The sequence below is a fragment of the Hypanus sabinus genome, chromosome 7 (assembly GCF_030144855.1).
Source record: "Hypanus sabinus isolate sHypSab1 chromosome 7, sHypSab1.hap1, whole genome shotgun sequence".
In the NCBI taxonomy this organism is placed as follows: domain Eukaryota; kingdom Metazoa; phylum Chordata; class Chondrichthyes; order Myliobatiformes; family Dasyatidae; genus Hypanus; species Hypanus sabinus.
The window spans coordinates 180,438,985-180,458,088 of NC_082712.1; the positions used below are offsets into that span (position 1 = coordinate 180,438,985).

General features: G+C 51.6%; 1 protein-coding gene across 1 annotated transcript in view; it reads right to left on the reverse strand.

Annotated features, from left to right (window-relative positions):
• cdhr5b (cadherin-related family member 5b) overlaps positions 1–19,104 on the reverse strand; it is a 177,436-nt gene that overhangs the window by 48,718 nt on the left and 109,614 nt on the right. Inside the window, exons 11-14 of the mRNA XM_059976391.1 lie at positions 18,146–18,265; positions 17,425–17,497; positions 12,449–12,562; positions 2,432–2,683 (exon numbers count right to left, since the gene is read on the reverse strand). Coding sequence (XP_059832374.1) covers positions 2,432–2,683; positions 12,449–12,562; positions 17,425–17,497; positions 18,146–18,265 — 559 coding nt within the window. The remainder of the gene's footprint in view (positions 1–2,431; positions 2,684–12,448; positions 12,563–17,424; positions 17,498–18,145; positions 18,266–19,104) is intronic.

A 19,104-nucleotide genomic window follows, 5' to 3' on the forward strand; every position in this document is an offset into this window, starting at 1 on the left:
GTGTCACACTGTGGGAGGGGCGGTACTGAGGGAGGGTCACTGTGGGAGGGGCGGTACTGAGGGAGTGTCACACTGTGGGAGGGGAGGTACTGAGGGAGGGTCACTGTGGGAGGGGCGGTACTGAGGGAGTGTCACACTGTGGGAGGGGCGGTACGGAGGGAGAGTCACACTGTGGGAGGGTCGGTACTGAGGGAGTGTCACAATGTGGGAGGAGCGGTACTGAGGGAGGGTCACACTATGGGAGGGGCGGTACTGAGGGAGTGTCACAATGTGGGAGGGGCGGTACTGAGGGAGTGTCACACTGTGGGAGGAGCGGTACGGAGGGAGTGTCACACTGTGGGAGAGGAGGTACTGAGGGAGTGTCACACTGTGGGAGGGGCGGTACGGAGCGAGTGTCACACTGTGGGAGGGGCGGTACGGAGGGAGTGTCACACTGTGGGAGGGGCGGTACTGAGGGAGTGTCACACTGTGGGAGGGGAGGTACTGAGGGAGTGTCACACTGTGGGAGAGGAGGTACTGAGGGAGTGTCACACTGTGGGAGGGGCGGTACTGAGGTAGTGTCACACTGTGGGAGGGGCGGTACTGAGGGAGTCTCACACTGTGTGAGGGGCGGTACGGAGGGAGAGTCACACTGTGGGAGGGGCGGTACTGAGGGAGTGTCACAATGTGGGAGGAGCGGTACGGAGGGAGTGTCACACTGTGGAAGAGGAGGTACTGAGGGAGGGACGGTACGGAGGGAGGGTCACACTGTGGGAGGAGCGGTACGGAGGGAGGGACGGTACGGAGGGAGGGTCACACTGTGGGAGGAGCGGTACGGAGGGAGTGTCACACTGTGGGAGGAGCGGTACGGAGGGAGTGTCACACTGTGGGAGAGGAGGTACTGAGGGAGGGACGGTACGGAGGGAGGGTCACACTGTGGGAGGAGCGGTACGGAGGGAGGGACGGTACGGAGGGAGGGTCACACTGTGGGAGGAGCGGTACGGAGGGAGGGGCGGTACGGAGGGAGGGTCACACTGTGGGAGGAGCGGTACGGAGGGAGTGTCACACTGTGGGAGGAGCGGTACGGAGGGAGTGTCACACTGTGGGAGGGGCGGTACGGAGGGAGGGACTGTACGGAGGGAGGGTCACACTGTGGGAGGAGCGGTACGGAGGGAGTGTCACACTGTGGGAGGGGCGGTACTGAGGGAGGGTCACACTGTGGGAGGAGCGGTACGGAGGGAGTGTCACACTGTGGGAGGGGCGGTACTGAGGGAGGGTCACACTGTGGGAGGGGTGGTACTGAGGGAGTGTCACACTGTGGGGACGGTACGGAGGGAGTGTCACACTGTGGGAGGAGCGGTACGGAGGGAGTGTCACACTGTGGGAGGGGCGGTACTGAGGGAGGGTCACACTGTGGGAGGAGCGGTACTGAGGGAGGGTCACACTGTGGGAGGGGTGGTACTGAGGGAGTGTCACACTGTGGGAGGAGCGGTATTGAGGGAGTGTCACACTGTGGGAGGGGAGGTACGGAGGGAGTGTCACACTTTGGGAGGGGAGGTACGGAGGGAGTGTCACACTGTGGGAGGAGCGGTACGGAGGGAGTGTCAGACTGTGGGAGGGGCGGTACTGAGGGAGGGTCACACTGTGGGAGGGGAGGTACGGAGGGAGTGTCACACTTTGGGAGGGGAGGTACGGAGGGAGTGTCACACTGTGGGAGGGGCGGGTACTGAGGGAGTGTCACAATGTGGGAGGAGCGGTACTGAGGGAGGGTCACACTTTGGGAGGGGAGGTACGGAGGGAGTGTCACACTGTGGGAGGGGAGGTACGGAGGGAGTGTCACACTGTGGGAGGAGCGGTACGGAGGGAGTGTCACACTGTGGGAGGGGAGGTACGGAGGGAGTGTCACACTGTGGGAGGGGAGGTACGGAGGGAGGGGAGGTACGGAGGGAGTGTCACACTGTGGGAGGGGAGGTACGGAGGGAGTGTCTCACTGTGGGAGGGGCGGTACTGAGGGAGTGTCACACTTTGGGAGGGTATGTTCGGAGGGAGTGTCACACTGTGGGAGGGGAGGTACGGAGGGAGTGTCACACTTTGGGAGGGGAGGTACGGAGGGAGTGTCACACTGTGGGAGGGGAGGTACGGAGGGAGTGTCACACTTTGGGAGGGGAGGTACGGAGGGAGTGTCACACTGTGGGAGGGGAGGTACGGAGGGAGTGTCACACTGTGGGAGGGGAGGTACGGAGGGAGTGTCACACTGCTGGAGTGGCGGTACTGCGGATTGGGACATCTGCCTTGGCTGGACTCGCTCACTCAGCTGGGACATGTGGGAGAAAGTTGGGATGAGCATTGCTGCTGAGCCATCGGTTTCTCAGGAAGTGCTGGGGAATGGGGTAGTGGACTCTACCAGGGACACGTGCTGGGGAATTGGCACAGTGTGATCCCACTAGCTTACTTGTTACTCCTGGTCCGGGGCCAGGGTGCTTAGACGAGGATGGCCCAGCTCCTGAGGTGCCCAGGTTTGGTGTTGTCCCAATGACTGGAGGTTTGGTTGATGTAGGTCGGGGTCCAGGGGGCTGTCCGTCTGTAGTTCCAGAGGTCCTGGGTGGGTTCTTGGACGTGTGGGCTGACACAGTCCTGGCCGTGTGAGTCACTGGTTCCGATGGTCCAGTTCCCCGAGCTGTTGTTGTTTTCACGGAGGGTGGAGCTGGTTTGAAAGGAGCTCACTTTAATAAAGCGAGAGGCAGTGGGAAGGTGATCCCAGGATCCAGTGATGAGTCATAGAAACATAGAAAACCTTCAGCACAATACAGGCCCTGTGGCCCACAATGCTGTGCCGAACATGTACTTTAGAAATTACCTAGGGTTACCCATAGCTCTCCATTTTCTAAGCCCCATGTATCCATCCAAGAGTCTCTTAAAAGACCCTATTGTATCTGCCTCCACCACTGCCACTGACAGCCCACTCCACGCACTCACCACTCTCTGTGTAAAAAAACTTACCTTGTACTCCTCTATCAGGTCATCTCTCATCCTCTGTCACTCCAAGGAGAAAAGGCTGCGTTCACTCAACCTATTCTCATAAGACATGCTCCTCAATCCAGGCAACATCCTCGTAAATCTCCTCTACCCTCTTTCTATGGCTTCCACATCCTTCCCGTAGTGAGTTGACCAGAACTGAGCACAGTACTCCAAGTGAGGTCTGACCAGGGTCCTGTACAGCTGTAACATTACCTCTCAGTCCTAAACTCAATCCCACAATTGATGAAGGCTAATACACCATATGCCTTTTTAAATACAGAGACAACCTGCACAACAGCTTTGAGTGTCCTTTGGACTCAGGCCCAAGATCCCTCTGATCCTCCACACTGCCAAGAGTCTTACCATTAATACTATACTCTGCCATCATATTTGACCTATCAAAATGAACCATCTCATGCTTATCTGGGTTGAACTCCATCTGCCATTTCTCAGCCCAGTTCTGCATCCTATCAGTGTCCCACTGTAACCTCTGACAGCCCTCCACACCATCCACAACACCCCAAACCTTTATGTCATCAGCAAAATTACTAACACATCCCTCCACTTCCTCATCCAGATCATTTATAAAAGTCATGGAGAGAAGGGGTCCCAGAACAGATCCCTGAGGCACTGCACTCGTCACTGACCTCCATGAAGAATATGACTAGTCTACAACCAGTCTTTGCCTTTTGTGGGCAAACCAATTCTGGATCCACAAAGCTTGGATCCCATGCATCCTTACTTTCTCAATAAGCCTTGCATGGGGTACCTTATCAAATGCCTTGCTGAAATCCATATACACTACATCTACTGCTCTACCTTCATCAACGTGTTTAGTCACATCCTATAAAAATACGATCAGGCTCATAAGGCACGAACTGCCCTTTAACAAAGCCATGCTGGCTCTTTCTAATCATGGTATGCCTCTCCAAATGTTCATAAATCCTGTCTCTTTTCCATCAATTTCCCAACCACTGATGTAAGACTCACTGGTTTATAATTTCCTGGGCTATCTCTACTCCCTTTCTTGAATAAGGGAACAACATCTGCAACACTCCAGTCCTCTGGAACCTCTCCATCCCTATTGATGATGCAAAGATCATCGCCAGAGGCTCAGCAATCTCCTCCCTCGCCTCCCACAGTAGCCGGGGGTACATCTCATTTGGTTCCAGAGACTTATCCAACTTGATGTTTTCCAAAAGCTCCAGCACATCTTTTTTCTTAATATCTGTATGCTCAAGCTTTTCAATCCACTGTAAGTCATCCCTACAATCACAAAGATCCTTTTCTGTAGTGAATACTCAAGCAAAGTATTCATTAAGTTCCTCTGCTATCTCCTCCTGTTCCATACACACTTTTCCACTGTCACACTTGATTGGCCCTATTCTCGCACGCTTTATCCTCTTGCTCTTCACATACCTGTAGAATGACTTAGGGTTTTCTTTAATCCTGCTCGCCAAGGCCCTCTCATGGCCCCTTCTGGAGCTCTTAATTTCATTCTTAAGCTCCTTCCTGCTAGCCTTATAATCTTCTAAATCTCTATCATTACCTAGTTTTTTTAACTATTCATAACCTTTCAGAACCATAGAACCATAGAACATTACACACAGAAACCAGTCTTTTGGCCCTCCTTGGCTGTGCCGAACCATTTTTCTGCCTAGTCCCACTGACCTGCACCTGGGCCATATCCCTCCATACCCGTCTCATACCTGTCCAAGTTTTTCTTAAATGTTAAAAGTGAGCCTGCATTCACCACTTCAACTGGCAGTTCATTCCACACCCCACCACTCTGTGTGAAGAAGCCCCCGCTAATGTTCCCTTTAATTTTTTCCCCTTCACCCATATCCTCTGGTTTTTTCCTCCCCTAACCTCAGTGGAAAAAGCCTGCTTGCATTCACTCTATCTATAACCATCATAATTTTATATACCTCTATCAAGTCTCCCCTCATTCTTCTACACTCCAGGGAATAAAGTCCTCATCTATTCAACCTTTCTCTGTAACTCAGTTTCTCAAGTCCCAGCAACATCCTTGTAAACCTTCTCTGCACTCTTTCAATCTTATTAATATCCTTCCTGTAATTCGGTGACCAGAATTGCACACAATATTCCAAATTCGGTCTCACCAATGTCTTATACAACCTCACCATTACATTCCAACTCTTATACTCAATACTTTGATTTATAAAGGGCAATGTACCAAAAGCTCCCTTTAGTACCCTATCTACCTTTGAGGCCACTTTTAGGGAATTTTGTATCTGTATTCCCAGATCCCTCTGTTCTACCGTACTGCTCAGTGCCCTACCATTTACCTTGTATGTTCTACCTTGGTTTTTCCTTCCAAAGTGCAATACCTCACACTTGTCTGTATTAAACTCCATCTGCCATTTTTCAGCCCATTTTTCCAGCTGGTCCAAATCCCTCTGCAAGCTTTGAAAACCTTTCTCATTGTCCACTACACCTCCAGTCTTTGTGTCAACTCACCATGTATACCTAGCAACTGAATCGTCCTAACTAACCTCCCATATGGGACCTTGTCAAAGGCCTTACTAAAGTCCATGTAGACAACATCCACTGCCTTTCCTTCATCCACTTTCCTTGTAACCTCCTTGAAAAACTCTAATAGATTTGTTAAACATGACCTACTATGCACAAAGCTGTGTTGACTCTCCCTGATAAGTCCCTGTCTATCTAAATACTTGTAGATCCTATCTCTTAGTACTCCTTCCAATTACTTACCTACTACTGACGTCAAACTTACCGGCCTATAATTTCCTGGGTTACTTTTAGAGCCTTTTTTAAACAACGGAACAATATGAGCTATCCTCCAATCCTCCAGCACCTCAACCGTAGATACCGACATTTTAAATATTTCTGCCAGGGCCCCTGCAATTTCAACACTAGTCTCCTTCAAGATCCGAGGGAATACCCTGTCAGGTCCTGAGGATTTATCTAGTCTGATTTGCCTCAAGATAGCAAGCACCTGCTTCTCTTCAATCTGTATAGGTTCCAAGACCTCACTACTTGTTTGCCTTGTTTCCACAGACTCCATTCCAGTTTCCTTAGTAAATACAGATGCAAAAAACCCATTTAAGATCTCCCCCATTTCTTTTGGTTCCATACATAGCCGACCACTCTGATCTTCAAGGGGACCAATTTTATTCCTTACTATCCTTTTGCTCTTAACATACCTGTAGAAGCTCTTTGGATTATCCTTCACCCTGACCACCAAAGCAACCTCATGTCTTCTTTTAGCCCTCCTGATTTCTTTAAGTTTTTTTTGCACTTTTTATACTCCTCAAGCACCTTATTTGCTCCCGGTTTCCTATAAATGTTATACATCTCTCTCTTCATCTTTATCAGAGTTCCAATATTCCCAGGGAACCAAGGTTCCTTATTCTTATTCACTTTGCCTTTAATCCTGACAGGATAATACAAACTCTGCACTCTCAAAATTTCTCCTTTGAAGGCCTCTGACAATCACATCCTTGCCAAAGAACAACCTGTCCCAATCCATGCTTTTTAGATCCTTTCTCATTTCTTCAGATTTGGCCTTTTTCCAGTTTAGAACCTCAACCCGAGGACCAGATCTATCTTTATTCATGAACAAGTTGAAACTAATGACGTTATGATCACTGGAACTAGTGTTCCCCTACACACACTTCCATCACCTGTCCTAACTCGTTTCCTAATAGGAGATCTAATATTGCATCCTCTCTTTAAGGTGGGGGGGTTATATGGGAGGCAGGGTTTGAGGGTCGGCGCAACATTGTGGGCCGAAGGGCCTGTAATGTGCTGTACTATTCTATGTTCTAAGTTCTCTCTACTCGGTACCTCTATATATTGATTTAGAAAACTTTCCTGAACATATTTTACAGACTCTAACCCATCTAGACCTTTAACAGTATGGGAGTCCCAATTAACATGTGGAAAATTAAAATCCCCTACTATCACAATTTTATGTTTCCTGCAGTTGTCTGCTAACTCTCTACAGATTTGCTCCTCCAATTCTTACTGACTATTGGGTGGTCTATAATACAACCCCATTAATGTGGTCATACCTTTCCTGTTTCTCAGCTCCACCCATATGGCCTCGGTAGAGAAGCCCTCTAATCTGTCCTGCCTGAGCACTGCTGTAACATTTTCCCTGACTAGCAATGCCACCCCACCCCCCACCCTTCATCCCTCTGCCTCTATCATGTCTAAAACATCGGAATCCTGGAACATTGAGCTGCCAGTCCTGCCCCTCCTGTAAGCAAGTTTCAGTAATGGCTATGATGTCATAATTCCACGTGTCAATCCAGGCCCTTAGCTTGTCAGCGTTTCCCACAATACTCCTTGCATTGAAATAGAAGATTACCTCAGAAGATTATTACCACCACACACAACCCTTCTATTTCTGACTTTGCATGAACTTTTAACATAATTTATTTTTACCCCCGTTCCACTATCTGCTCTGGCACTCTGGTTCCCACCCCCCTGCAAGTCTAGTTTAAACCCTCCTCAATAGCACTAGCAAATCTTCCTACAAGGATATTGGTCCCCCTGTAGTTCAGGTGTAACCCATCTCTCTTGTACAGGTCCCACCTGCCCCAGAAGAGTTCCCAGTTTTCTTTTCTTCTTGACTAGATTTTCAACAGCCTTTGTACACCACGGTTCCTGTACCCTACCATCCTTTCCCTGTCTCAATGGAACGTACCTATGCTGAACACCACTGAAATATCCCCTGAACATTTGCCACATTTCTGACGTACATTTCCCTGAGAACATCTGTTCCCAATTTATGCTTCCAAGTTCCTGCCTGATAGCCTCATATTTCCCCTTACTCCAATTAAACGTTTCCCTAACTCGTCTGTTCCTATCCCTCTCCAACGCTATGGTAAAGGAGATAGAATTGTGATCACTATCTCCAAAATGCTCTCCCACTGAGAGATCTGACACCTGACCAAGTTCATTTCCCAATAACAGATCAAGTACAGTCTGTCCTCTTGTAGGCTTATCTGCATATTGTGTCATGAAACCTTCCTGAACACACCTAACAAACTCCACCCCATCTAAACACCTTGCTCTAGGGAGATGCCAATCAAAATTTGGGAAAATAAAATCTCCCAACACAACAAACCTATTATTATTACACCTTTCCAGAATCTATCTCCCTATCTGCTCCTTGATGTCCCTGTTTCTATTGGGTGATCTATAAAAAACACCCAGTAGAGTTATTGACCCCTTCCTGTTCCTAACTTCCACCCACAGAGACTCCGTAGACAATCCCTCCATGACTTCCTCCTTTTCTGCAGGTGTGACACTATTTCTGATCAACAGTGCCACATCCCCACCTCTTTTGCCTCCCTCCCTGTCCTTTCTGAAACATCTAAAGCCTGGCACTTGAAGTAACCATTCCTGTCCCTGAGCCATCCTAGTCTCTGTAATGGGCACAACATCATAGCTCCAAATACTGATCCATGCTCTAAGCTCATCCGCTTTGTTCATGATACTTCTTGCATTAAAATAAACACTTTTTTTTAGATTTTGAGGACACTCAGTCCTCGTTTATTGTCATTTAGAAATGCATGCATGCATTAAGAAATTATACAATGTTCCTCTGCAGTGATATCACAAAATTAAAAAAAAGGACAAACCAAGACTCACACTATTGGTCTGAAACCACCATTGGTCTGAGCGTGTCCCTTCTCTATCACCTGCCTATCCTCCCTCTGACACCATCTCCATGTTTTCTCTATTTGTGAGCCAACTGCCCTTACCTCCGTCTCTTCAGTTTGGTTCCCACCCCCTAGCAATTCTGATTTAAGTTCTCCCTAGTAGCCTTAGCAAACCTCCCCGCCAAGATATTGGACCCCTGGGATTGAAGTGCAACCCATCCTTTTGTACAGGTCACTCCTGTCCAAAAGAGGTCCCAATGATCCAGAAATCTGAATCCCTGTCCCTTGCTCCAATTCCTCATCCACACATTTATCCTCCACCTCACTCTATTCCCAAGGTCAGGGATACAGTTCCTGTGTGTGTTTGGGTACAGACTGGGCCCTCATTCCATCATGGGATGGTCCAGGTTGGAACAAGTCACAGCTTCCTGTGACAGCATCTCCACACCCCAGTCTACCCCTGGATCTTCCTGCCCTTACTGTTGTTCACCTCCCACCTTCAATATTCCAGGATTTTACCTCTCAAAGATCTTGATGAAGATTTCTCCACCCACAGAGTTTTCACTCATTGGATATTGTCATTGTTCAATAGAGGCTCTATTTATAGAGTTTATGTCCCTTCAGCTCAACCAGTCATGCCAGCCCATTTAATGCCTCTAGTCCTAATATCCCATTGCTTTGAACTCTATCTACCCTGGGGCAGGTGGGGCTCATCGGCCTTGACCAGCAGCCCACCTAGGAGAAGGAAAACTCTAATTTGAAACCTCTGCGGCCTTGTGGCCATACCCACCCATGGGAAAGGCTTCGGGAGTAAACCCTGAGGAAGAAATCTGGAGCCGGGGTCCCTAAGGCAGTTTGATGTTGTTTACAACTTGAACTACATCAGTGACATGGAGAGGGGGAACCCGCTGCGTGGGCAACAGCCGATACTTCAAATCTTCCCACCCAGGCTTGCACCCTGGAGAGGACACAGCCCACCAGAGGCACAACCCCATATCCCCTGGGATTGACAGTGGTTACTACTACCCTGGGGAGAAGACTGCCATCGTTATCCATCTCTGCCTCTGATAATTTTAAACATTTCTATATGGTTGTTCCCTTGTTCTCTGAGATTCCAAGGAATAAGGATCTATGCTGGACCATCTCTTGCTGAAACTTAAGACCTCTATAGTCTTGGCAACAAACTTGTAAATCTTTCAAGGCCAACCACATCTTTCCTCCCATATTAGCGTAAGACAAATAGTGCACAGAGTTCCAAGTGTGGCCTCACCAACACAAAGAGTGCACAGTGTTCCAAGTGTGGCCTCACCAACACAAAGAGTGGACAGTGTTCCAAGTGTGGCCTCACCAACACAAATAGTGCACAGTGTTCCAAGTGTGGCCTCACCAACACAAAGAGTGGACAGTGTTCCAAGTGTGGCCTCACCAACACAAATAGTGCACAGTGTTCCAAGTGTGGCCTCACCAACACAAATAGTGGACAGTGTTCCAAGTGTGGCCTCACCAACACAAACAGTGCACAGTGTTCCAAGTGTGGCATCACCAACACAAACAGTGCACAGTGTTCCAAGTGTGGCATCACCAACACAAACAGTGCACAGTGTTCCAAGTGTGGCATCACCAACACAAACAGTGCACAGTGTTCCAAGTGTGGCATCACCAACACAAACAGTGCACAGTGTTCCAAGTGTGGCATCACCAACACAAACAGTGCACAGTGTTCCAAGTGTGGCCTCACCAACACAAACAGTGCACAGTGTTCCAAGTGTGGCCTCACCAACACAAAGAGTGGACAGTGTTCCAAGTGTGGCCTCACCAACACAAATAGTGCACAGAGTTCCAAGTGTGGCCTCACCAACACAAACAGTGCACAGTGTTCCAAGTGTGGCCTCACCAACACAAAGAGTGGACAGTGTTCCAAGTGTGGCCTCACCAACACAAACAGTGCACAGTGTTCCAAGTGTGGCCTCACCAACACAAATAGTGCACAGTGTTCCAAGTGTGGCCTCACCTGTACAAATAGTGCACAGTGTTCCAAGTGTGGCCTCACCAACACAAAGAGTGGACAGTGTTCCAAGTGTGGCCTCACCAACACAAAGAGTGGACAGTGTTCCAAGTGTGGCATCACCAACACAAATAGTGCACAGTGTTCCAAGTGTGGCCTCACCAACACAAAGAGTGGACAGAGTTCCAAGTGTGGTCTCACCAACACAAATAGTGCACAGTGTTCCAAGTGTGGCCTCACCAACACAAATAGTGCACAGAGTTCCAAGTGTGGCCTCTCCAACACAAAGAGTGGACAGTGTTCCAAGTGTGGCCTCACCAACACAAATAGTGCACAGTGTTCCAAGTGTGGCCTCACCTGTACAAATAGTGCACAGTGTTCCAAGTGTGGCCTCACCAACACAAATAGTGCACAGTGTTCCAAGTGTGGCCTCACCAACACAAAGAGTGGACAGTGTTCCAAGTGTGGCCTCACCAACACAAAGAGTGCACAGTGTTCCAAGTGTGGCCTCACCAACACAAACAGTGCACAGTGTTCCAAGTGTGGCCTCACCAACACAAATAGTGCACAGTGTTCCAAGTGTGGCCTCACCTATACAAATAGTGCACAGTGTTCCAAGTGTGGCCTCACCAACACAAATAGTGCACAGTGTTCCAAGTGTGGCCTCACCAACACAAACAGTGCACAGTGTTCCAAGTGTGGCCTCACCAACACAAATAGTGGACAGTGTTCAACGTGTGGCCTCACCAACACAAACAGTGCACAGTGTTCCAAGTGTGGCCTCACCAACACAAAGAGTGCACAGTGTTCCAAGTGTGGCCTCACCTATACAAATAGTGCACAGTGTTCCAAGTGTGGTCTCACCAACACAAAGAGTGGACAGTGTTCCAAGTGTGGCATCACCAACACAAAGAGTGGACAGTGTTCCAAGTGTGGCATCACCAACACAAAGAGTGGACAGTGTTCCAAGTGTGGCCTCACCAACACAAACAGTGCACAGTGTTCCAAGTGTGGCCTCACCAACACAAATAGTGCACAGTGTTCCAAGTGTGGCCTCACCTATACAAATAGTGCACAGTGTTCCAAGTGTGGCCTCACCAACACAAATAGTGCACAGTGTTCCAAGTGTGGCCTCACCAACACAAATAGTGCACAGTGTTCCAGGTGTGGTCTCACCAACACAAAGAGTGGACAGTGTTCCAAGTGTGGCCTCAACAACACAAATAGTGCACAGTGTTCCAAGTGTGGCCTCACCAACACAAATAGTGCACAGTGTTCCAAGTGTGGCATCACCAACACAAAGAGTGGACAGTGTTCCAAGTGTGGCCTCACCAACACAAAGAGTGGACAGTGTTCCAAGTGTGGCCTCACCAACACAAACAGTGCACAGTTGCACGTGTGGCCTCACAGCAATTTGCACAACTACAACATGATATTTTAACTCCTATACTCAACGCCCTGGCTGATGAAGGCCAGTGTGCTAAATGCCTTTCTCATCACTTTGCTTCCATGTGATATTGATTTAGTGAACGATGCACTTGTAATCCTCAGTGCCTCTGTTCCTTTACACTTCTTAATGCCCTAGACTGGTAGTGTAAGTTCTACACTGGCCTGACTTGCTAAGCAGGTTCTGCAGATGAGGGAATACGCTCTCCCCAGCACAGGTCGGCCAGCCAGCCAGAGAATGGGATGTGAGATGGGGAACGAAGGGGACATGGCCGATTTGTGAGAGGGCACAGTCTCCATGGGGCAGTTCCTGAGCCCTGGGGAGGAATGATGCACGCATTACCTGGGGGAGGCACTGTTGACATTGGAACCCCAGTAACCGATCCAGAGAATGTTGGGTCAGTTCGTGGTTTCGTTGATGCTGGTCCTCGGGTTGTAGTTGTTACTGTGCCTGGTGCTAGGAAAAGATTAGTTAACTAAAACAGGCAGAATCTGAAGAATAAAAAGCAGTTTGCAACGGGAGGGGGAAGAGGCATGTAACAGAGGGCCCCCATAACAGGACGTGTGTAAGTGGGCCTGTGTAATGGAGAACTTGTGAAACTGTGTAATGCATGACCCGCATACCAGGGTGGAAGGTGGAAAGGTTTGTAACAGAGAGACTGATTAACACAGGGACCCTGTCGAGGAGAGCTTAGCACTTCACCGGTTGGTCCTACACCATGTGGTGATGTGACTGGCTTTGGAAGCAGTGTTGACAAAGGAGAATGTCCCCGTTCCAAACCATAGAATTGCACGGTATTGTGCAGAGCAGTTCGCGTTCTGGTCTTGTCAGACTATGCCAAAAGGTAGGCACTGCTCCCTCAGTACCTCCCCTCCCTCAGTACCTCCCCTCCCACAGTGTGACCCTCCCTCAGTACCACCCTTCCCACAGTACAACCCTCCCTCAGTACCAACCCTCCCTCTATACCTCCCCTCCCTCAGTGACCCTCCCAGTACCTCCCCTCCCACAGTGACCCTCCCTCAGTATCACCCCTCCCACAGTCTGACCCTCCCTCAGTACCTCCCCTCCCACAGTCTGACCCTCCCTCAGTACCTCCCCTCCCACAGTGACCCTCCCTCAGTATCACCCCTCCCACAGTACAACCCTCCCTCAGTACCCCTCCCACAGTGAGACCCTCCCTCAGTACCTCCCCTCCCACAGTGACCCTCCCTCAGTATCACCCCTCCCACAGTACAACCCTCCCTGTACCCCTCCCACAGTGTGACCCCCCAGTTCCACCCATCCCAGTGTGACCCTCCCTCAGTATCAGCCCTCCCACAGTGACCCTCCCTCAGTACCACCCCTCCCTCAGTGACCCTCCCTCAGTACCGCCCTCCCACAGTGTGACCCTCCCTCAGTACCTCCCCTCCCACAGCGACCCTCCCTCAGTACCACCCTTCCCATAGTACAACCCTCCCTCAGTGACCCTCCATCAGTACCTCCCCTCCCACAGTGACCCTCCCTCAGTATCACCCCTCCCACAGTGACCCTCCCTCAGTACCACCCCTCCCACTGTGACCCTCCCTCAGTACCACCCCTCCCACTGTGACCCTCCCTCAGTATCACCCACAGTGTGACCCTCCCTCAGTATCACCCACAGTGTGACTCTCCCTCAGTATCACTCCTCCCACAGTCTGACCCTCCCTCAGTACCTCCCCTCCCACAGTGACCCTCCCTCAGTATCACCCCTCCCACAGTACAACGCTCCCGCAGTACCCCTCCCACAGTGTGACCCCCCAGTTCCACCCATCCCAGTGTGACACTCCCTCAGTACCTCCCCTCCCTCAGTGACCCTCCCTCAGTACCTCCCCTCCCTCAGACCCACCCCCAGTACCGCCCTCCCACAGTGTGACCCTCCCTCAGTACCTCCCCTCCCTCAGTACCTCCCCTCCCTCAGTGACCCTCCCTCAGTACCTCCCCTCCCACAGTGTGACCCTCCCTCAGTACCTCCCCTCCCACAGTGAGACCCTCCCTCAGTACCACCCTTCCCACAGTACAACCCTCCCTCAATACCAACCCTCCCTCTATACCTCCCCTCCCTCAGTGACCCTCCCAGTACCTCCCCTCCCACAGTGACCCTCCCTCAGTATCACCCCTCCCACAGTCTGACCCTCCCTCAGTACCTCCCCTCCCACAGTGACCCTCCCTCAGTATCACCCCTCCCACAGTACAACCCTCCCTCAGTATCACCCCTCCCACAGTACAACCCTCCCTCAGTACCCCTCCCACAGTGTGACCCCCCAGTTCCACCCATCCCAGTGTGACCCTCCCTCAGTATCAGCCCTCCCACAGTGACCCTCCCTCAGTACCACCCCTCCAGTGTGACCCTCCCTCAGTACCTCCCCTCCCTCAGTGACCCTCCCTCAGTACCGCCCTCCCACAGTGTGACCCTCCCTCAGTACCTCCCCTCCCACAGCGACCCTCCCTCAGTACCACCATTCCCATAGTACAACCCTCCCTCAGTGACCCTCCATCAGTACCTCCCCTCCCTCAGTGACCCTCCCTCAGTACCACCCCTCCCACTGTGACCCTCCCTCAGTATCACCCACAGTGTGACCCTCCCTCAGTATCACTCCTCCCACAGTCTGACCCTCCCTCAGTACCTCCCCTCCCACAGTGACCCTCCCTCAGTATCACCCCTCCCACAGTACAACGCTCCCGCAGTACCCCTCCCACAGTGTGACCCCCCAGTTCCACCCATCCCAGTGTGACACTCCCTCAGTATCACCCCTCCCACTGTGACCCTCCCTCAGTATCACCCACAGTGTGACCCTCCCTCAGTATCACTCCTCCCACAGTCTGACCCTCCCTCAGTACCTCCCCTCCCACAGTGACCCTCCCTCAGTATCACCCCTCCCACAGTACAACGCTCCCGCAGTACCCCTCCCACAGTGTGACCCCCCAGTTCCACCCATCCCAGTGTGACACTCCCTCAGTATCACCCCTCCCACAGTGACCCTCCCTCAGTACCACCCCCCAGTGTGACCCTCCCTCAGTACCTCCCCTCCCTCAGTGACCCTCCCTCAGTACCTCCCCTCCCTCAGACCCACCCCCAGTACCGCCCTCCCACAGTGTGACCCTCCCTCAGTACCTCCCCTCAGTGACCCTCCCTCAGTACCTCCCCTCCCACAGTGTGACCCTCCCTCAGTATCACCGCTCCCACAGTACAACCCTCCCTCAGTACCAACCCTCCCTCAGTACCTCCCCTCCCTCAGTGACCCTCCATCAGTACCTCCCCTCCCACAGTGACCCTCCCTCAGTATCACCCCTCCCACAGTCTGACCCTCCCTCAGTACCTCCCCTCCCACAGTGACCCTCCCTCAGTATCACCCCTCCCACAGTACAACCCTCCCTCAGTACCCCTCCCACAGTGTGACCCCTCAGTTCCACCCATCCCAGTGTGACCCTCCCTCAGTATCACCCCTCCCACAGTGACCCTCCCTCAGTACCACCCCCCCAGTGTGACCCTCCCTCAGTGACCCTCCCTCAGTACCGCCCTCCCACAGTGTGACCCTCCCTGTACCTCCCCTCCCTCAGTGACCCTCCCTCAGTACCTCCCCTCCCTCAGTACCTCCCCTCCCACAGCGACCCTCCCTCAGTATCACCCCTCCCACAGTACGACCCTCCCTCAGTACCGCCCTCCCACAGTGTGACCCTCCCTCAGTACCTCCCCTCCCTCAGTGACCCTCCCTCAGTACCTCCCCTCCCACAGCGACCCTCCCTCAGTACCACCCTTCCCATAGTACAACCCTCCCTCAGTGACCCTCCATCAGTACCTCCCCTCCCTCAGTGACCCTCCATCAGTCCCTCTCCTCCCACAGTGACCCTCCCTCAGTATCACCCCTCCCACAGTGTGACCCTCCCTCAGTACCACCCTCACACACTGACCCTCCCTCAGTACCACCCCTCCCACAGTGTGACACTCCCTCCGTACCGCCCTCCCACAGTGTGACCCTCCCTCAGTATCACCCCTCCCACAGTTTTACCTTCCTTCTTTTCAGCCTGTGCTGAACTCTGGCTGTTTCCTGGGGACTCGGTGAATCCCTTTGGAATAAATGGGCCTGTTGTGATTGCGGGCAGGGAGGGGAAGCAATGGGTGGTGGTGCTCCCTGTCCGTGCCCTCAGTTTGGAGCTAATGGGTCTGTGAGGTCCTTGAGAAGAACCCTCGGTAAATGGCTCCTCCCCATCAACCATACATACTGCAATTACATGGAGTCCACCGCTGACTGGACAAACTCCCCAACCCAGTTTTGCCCTATCAAAGACTCTTCCTTTTGTCCGTCTACCCTTCTGGACTCTCTCTGCAACTGGAAACTAATCTCTGATGAACGGTCTTCGGGAGGAAATGTGGACTCTATTAGTTCATCTGCAGATGCTGCCCATTTGGATCAGTTTTTGATGGCCTCCTAGTCATTGAAACAGGCTCTTTGGTCCTTCTCGTCAATGACAGCTCTTCCCCAGCAAGCTAGTCACATCTAATCAGAAGGGCTCTTTTTAAAGACTTCGTCAAAGTCCCGATAGACAACATCCTCTGCCCTCTCCATAACTTCCCTCTCCTCTTCTGCCATCTCCTCATCTACCCTCTCCTCATTTGCCCTCTCTTCATTGCCCTCTCCCCATCATCCTCTCCTCATCCCTCAACTACCCTCTCCTCATCTGCCCTCTTCTCTCCTTATTTGCCTTCTCATTACCCTCTCCTCTCTGCCCTCTCATCTACCCTCTCCTCATCTACTCTTTTCTCATCTGTCCTCTCCTAATCTACCCTCTCCTCATCTGCTCTTTCTTCATCTGCCCTCTCCTCATTACCCCTTAGTACTCTTTCCTCACCTACCCTCTCCTCATCTACTCTCTCCTGATTACCCTCTCCTCATTACACTCTCCTCATCTCTTCTTATCTACCCTCTCTTCATCTACTCTCTTGGTTACCTCCTTGAGGAACGTTAAGTGATTTGTCAGACATGAACTCATACACAAAGTTGTGCTGAATGTCCCAAACCTAACACTGTCTCCAAATGTCGGTTGTTCCTCTCCTTCCTCTCTCTGCCAACCACTTTCATATCCCTGTGGAATTGCCTTTTTCGGCCATTGGGTTCTGCCCCCTTCTGGCTTTAATTCAGGTGCCTGCAGGGTCCTGAGGTTCATAATGTTGGTCAATCCCACCGTGACCAGGGCTGGCACACTACCCGAAAACGGCAGGTGCACGACTAACGCCCCAGCCAATCAAAGAGTCAAATAACTGACAAATCAGAGCCCCCCTAGAATATAATGAGCCCACTCACCATCAGGACTGGACACCAGCAAGTTAATTATGGCCGAACAATTGTCTCCCTGCTCGACATCCATTGCAGTCACCTGCAGATACAATACAGCAAGTCACCCAGCATGGGGCAGAATGGTGAGGGCTGAAGGGTGAGAGGGTGTTGTGTTTTATAACTTCTAAAGATTAAATGAAGGAAAATGAGGCTGTAACTCCCGTTGACGCATGTGTAATGTGGGAGTGTGATGCAATTCAAATATAACCCGTGAATAATTATTTAAATGATGAAGAATGCTTAATCAAATAGCATAGGCACAAGATTACCCAAATACCATTGAAATATTAAATACACAGCAAGAGGTGAGGTTGAGTGGTGACAGATGAGGAGTGGGGGCAAGGGGTGGTGTTGAGGGCTGGAGGAGGGTCGGTCAGAGGGAGGGAGGGGTGGGAGGGAAAGGAAAGAGAGGTGAATGGTGGAGGAGGGAGGGTTGAAGGGCAGTGGGAGGAGGGAAGAGGGAAGTGTGGTGTGTGGAGGAGGGAGGTGTGAGGGGTGAGGATTGGAAGATGGTGGGCATTAAGAGGAGGTGGGGTGGATGAGGGAGAAGGGAAGGGTGAGGGTTGGGGCAGTGAGAAGGTGGGAGGAGTGGAGGATGGAGAAGGGTAGGTGAGGGGTGAGGGGCAGTTGTTAGGGTTGCTGTGGGAGAGGTGGGGAGATGTTTATGGAAGGGTGGGGACTGTCCTACCGTCATGTCGTACTGGCTCTGCGCTGCTGTCAGGTTGCCTTTGGTGAAGATCAGTCCGAATTCAGTGATGGTGAACAGATCAGATGGGCTGAGGGAGTATTTCAGGAATGGGCTTATCTTCTGTGAAGGGAGAATAGCCAATCACAAGTCAGAAACACCTGATTGCACAATCCCATGATCCCACTTCAGAATCCCACAATCCCACATCACATAAGTCACACACACACTCTCTCCGGGTCCACGTCAGAATCTCCCTCACTCCGGGTCAGAATCTCCCTCACCCCGTGTCACGTCAGAATGTCCCTCACTCTGGGGCCATGTCAGAATCTCCCTCACTCCGGGTCAGAATCTCCCTCACCCCGGGTCACATCAGAATGTCCCTCACTCTGGGGCCATGTCAGAATCTCCCTCACTCCGGGTCAGAATCTCCCTCACCCCGGGTCACGTCAGAATGTCCCTCACTCCGGGTCACATCAGAATGTCCCTCACTCCGGGTCCATGTCAGAATTTCCCTCACTCCAGGTCCACGTCAGAATCTCCCTCACTCCGGGTCCACGTCAGAATCTCCCTCACTCCGGGTCCACGTCAGAATCTCCCTCACTCCGGGTCCACGTCAGAATCTCCCTCACTCTGGGTCCATGTCAGAATCTCCCTCACTCCGGGTCCATACCAGAATGTCCCTCAATCTGGGTCAATGTCAGAATCTCCCTCACTCCAGGTCCATGTCAGAATCTCCCTCACTCTGGGTCCACGTCAGAATCTCCCTCACTCCGGGTCCATGTCAGAATCTCCCTCACTCCGGTTCCGTCAGAATCTCCCTCACTCCGGGTCCATGTCAGAATCTCCCTCACTCCGGGTCCATGTCAGAATCTCCCTCACCCCGGGTCCATGTCAGAATCTCCCTCACTCCGGGTCCATGTCAGAATCTCCCTCACTCCGGGTCCATGTCAGAATCTCCC